We start from the raw sequence: 2646 nt of genomic DNA, 5'->3' as shown, positions 1-2646 counted from the left end.
TAATTACTTAAATCAAAACTGAAGTAAACAATAACATGAGGGTCTGGAAGGAAGGTTATAAACATAAAGGCTTATACAACAAGTTGCTGAGAAAATCCGCTAGGGGTTCTTATGCATTTAACGTTTACCATGACTTCAAATAGGGCTGCTCACAATCCTATAGTTATAACATTTAACATGGTAAAACATATAACATTTAACACAACATCATGAATACCCCTCGTGTAGGGTTTGTTCTAAAACCAACTTCGTCTTAAAATCGTTTTTATTAAACTTGTAGTATTTAATTTAATTGACGAAATTGCGATTCGTCAATTTATCCATGAAATTCTCCTGCTTTGATCGCCTCGTTTTTCTAAATATATCCCTCTTGAGAATCGGAAAAGGGATTTATAACCAATTTAGAATTATTATACTTAATTGATTTATCATCACCCATCGATACTATAGATTGTGCTGATCCTCAATAAGCAATTTTTCCCAATGTTTAAGTGTGTATGTATCAGCTATAGATGCGACGTTGACAAAAAAACATCGATGTTTTTTTTTAACCATTCCAGTAACATAAAGTCTGTTCCAACGACCACGCATGCTCCGGCCAGTAGTCGATGTTGCATTCTTTGATTGGAAGAGCATTTCTGACTGGCCTGATCAAGGGTAGTCGTTGGAACAGACCTTATGTTACTAAAATGGATGTTCAAAAACATAAAAAAAAAAATGAAAAATTGGGACAAACGTAAAACATCGAAAGTAAAACATCGATTTAAAAACATCGTTGTTTTGGGTAAAACATCGATGTTTTCAATACATCGACATCTATGTTGCAGTATCAGTTGCGATGGTGATTATAGTTTTGAACTGGTGACAGACTATATTTTTCTGAATTACCGCTAGTCTGGTTATGTATCAGGATGGTATTAAAGAGTTAAACCCGATAGAACAGAATAAAGGATTTAACTTGAAAAAACAGAGTAGTGTTAAACAAAAAAAACCTCGGAAAGAGGGAAAATTTAAATTAATAAAAAAGAGATATGCTGAGCTGTAACCATTACGAATTATCTACCGAAATGAATTCAATTAATTTTTTGTGGTTAATGATATTAATGAGTTTTGTGTCGTTATCATTGGAGTTAACGTACTTCAATTCTTTGGAAAAATTCTTTGGTTTGGAAAGATGTAACAGCAACTGGATCAAAAAGGATATAGAAGGTTTTTATTTAGACATTTATGTGCTTATGTTTATTTCCCCTCTCTTTTCAATAATTTCATGTTTTAGGACTCAGCTCAGACTTAAAAAGTAAAGTTTTTGGCCAGCCCCTTATAGGAAAAGCATTGCTATCTAGCTTAAAATTTTTTTTGGAAAATGATAATCCATCAAAACCCTTTGTCATGAGTTTTCATGGTAGTCCTGGGACTGGTAAAACAATGGTTTCACAATTAATAGCTGCTAATATGTATTTTAAAGGTACTAAAAGTAAATTTTACAGGCACTATACTATGGCAGATACACATTTCGTGAGCCAGGTAATTTCTTTTGGATGATGATCATTACTTATACCAAGTTAGAAATAATAATAATGGTGCAGTTTTTATTAACATCAATATTATTCACAGATAGAATTAATCGATGATATTAAGACACGGGCTAAAAATTGTGAAAGATCGTTATTTGTGTTTGATGAAATTGAGAAAATGCCAAATGGTACATTTGATGCCCTTAAACCTTTTCTTGATTTTCACCATGAAGTTATTGGTATAGATTTTAGGTAAATCATTTCTTAAGATTAAACCTTCCTACTAATTAGTTATTATCATAACTAATGTCATAACTACTCATGATGTTTCAGGAAAAATGTATTCATCTTTATTTCGAATAATGGAATGAATAAAATAAATTCAATAACAAAGGATTTATGGTACAATGGTGTGAAGAGAGAAGAGATCAAACTGTCCTCCTTCGATAAATCCTTATTTACAAGTGCATTAAATGAAGAAGGTACTATCTACTATTTTTTTTTTAATGTATATTATGTGGTTACTTTAATTTTTTTAAGTCTGACTTGAGTAGGTAGTTTAAAATTTCAAAGTAAGAATTAGGTATAATTATTTTATTGTTTTTGTTGCTTATTATATGTCCGGTGATCTGATATTTGTTAGAGAATAACGAATGTTTGTGAGAAGGTGAAGGAAAGAAAAAAAATGTTAAAGAAATATATAAGTGAAATGAGAATTATTGAAGATGAAAGAATAGAAGTAGCAATAATTATAATGATGAAAAGGTAGTTAACCATGAATAATATATATGAGAAGATGATTGGGTTGTGGTCAGTGAAGTACAAAAATAAGTAAAAACTTATTAATGTTAACGTTTAGGCCAGAATTTCAAGACTATTTATTCATCGGGACTGCTTGGTCAAGATCTTAATGCAAAGTGCCTATATGTGTGTGTGTGTGTGTGTGTGCGTATGTATATGTATATATAGCTGTTATTTCGATGTCAGCTGACTGAGGGGATCAGCTGATCGAGGGTATATAAGAGATGTAGCAAACACAATAAAGTCAGTATTTTACAGCAGTTCAAGCGAGTTATATCTTATTCCTTCTTCTCTTTTTTGACATTGTGCTTTCACCAATACTTAACTGGTG

At 31.3% G+C, this 2646-nt stretch overlaps 1 protein-coding gene across 1 annotated transcript in view; it reads left to right on the top strand.

Annotated features, from left to right (window-relative positions):
- Positions 1 to 828: 828 nt before the first annotated feature.
- Positions 829 to 2646, top strand: part of LOC106684082 (torsin-1A) — a 10791-nt gene continuing 8973 nt past the window's right edge. Inside the window, exons 1-4 of the mRNA XM_067050491.1 lie at positions 829 to 1209; positions 1277 to 1524; positions 1615 to 1766; positions 1848 to 1996. Of these exons, the coding sequence (XP_066906592.1) occupies positions 1032 to 1209; positions 1277 to 1524; positions 1615 to 1766; positions 1848 to 1996 (727 nt within the window). The 5' untranslated portion in view covers positions 829 to 1031. The remainder of the gene's footprint in view (positions 1210 to 1276; positions 1525 to 1614; positions 1767 to 1847; positions 1997 to 2646) is intronic.

Source organism: Halyomorpha halys, unplaced genomic scaffold (genome assembly GCF_000696795.3).
Source record: "Halyomorpha halys isolate HHAL.00 unplaced genomic scaffold, Hhal_1.1 Scaffold541.1, whole genome shotgun sequence".
NCBI classification, from domain to species: domain Eukaryota; kingdom Metazoa; phylum Arthropoda; class Insecta; order Hemiptera; family Pentatomidae; genus Halyomorpha; species Halyomorpha halys.
This window is presented reverse-complemented; position numbering and strand designations above follow the sequence as displayed.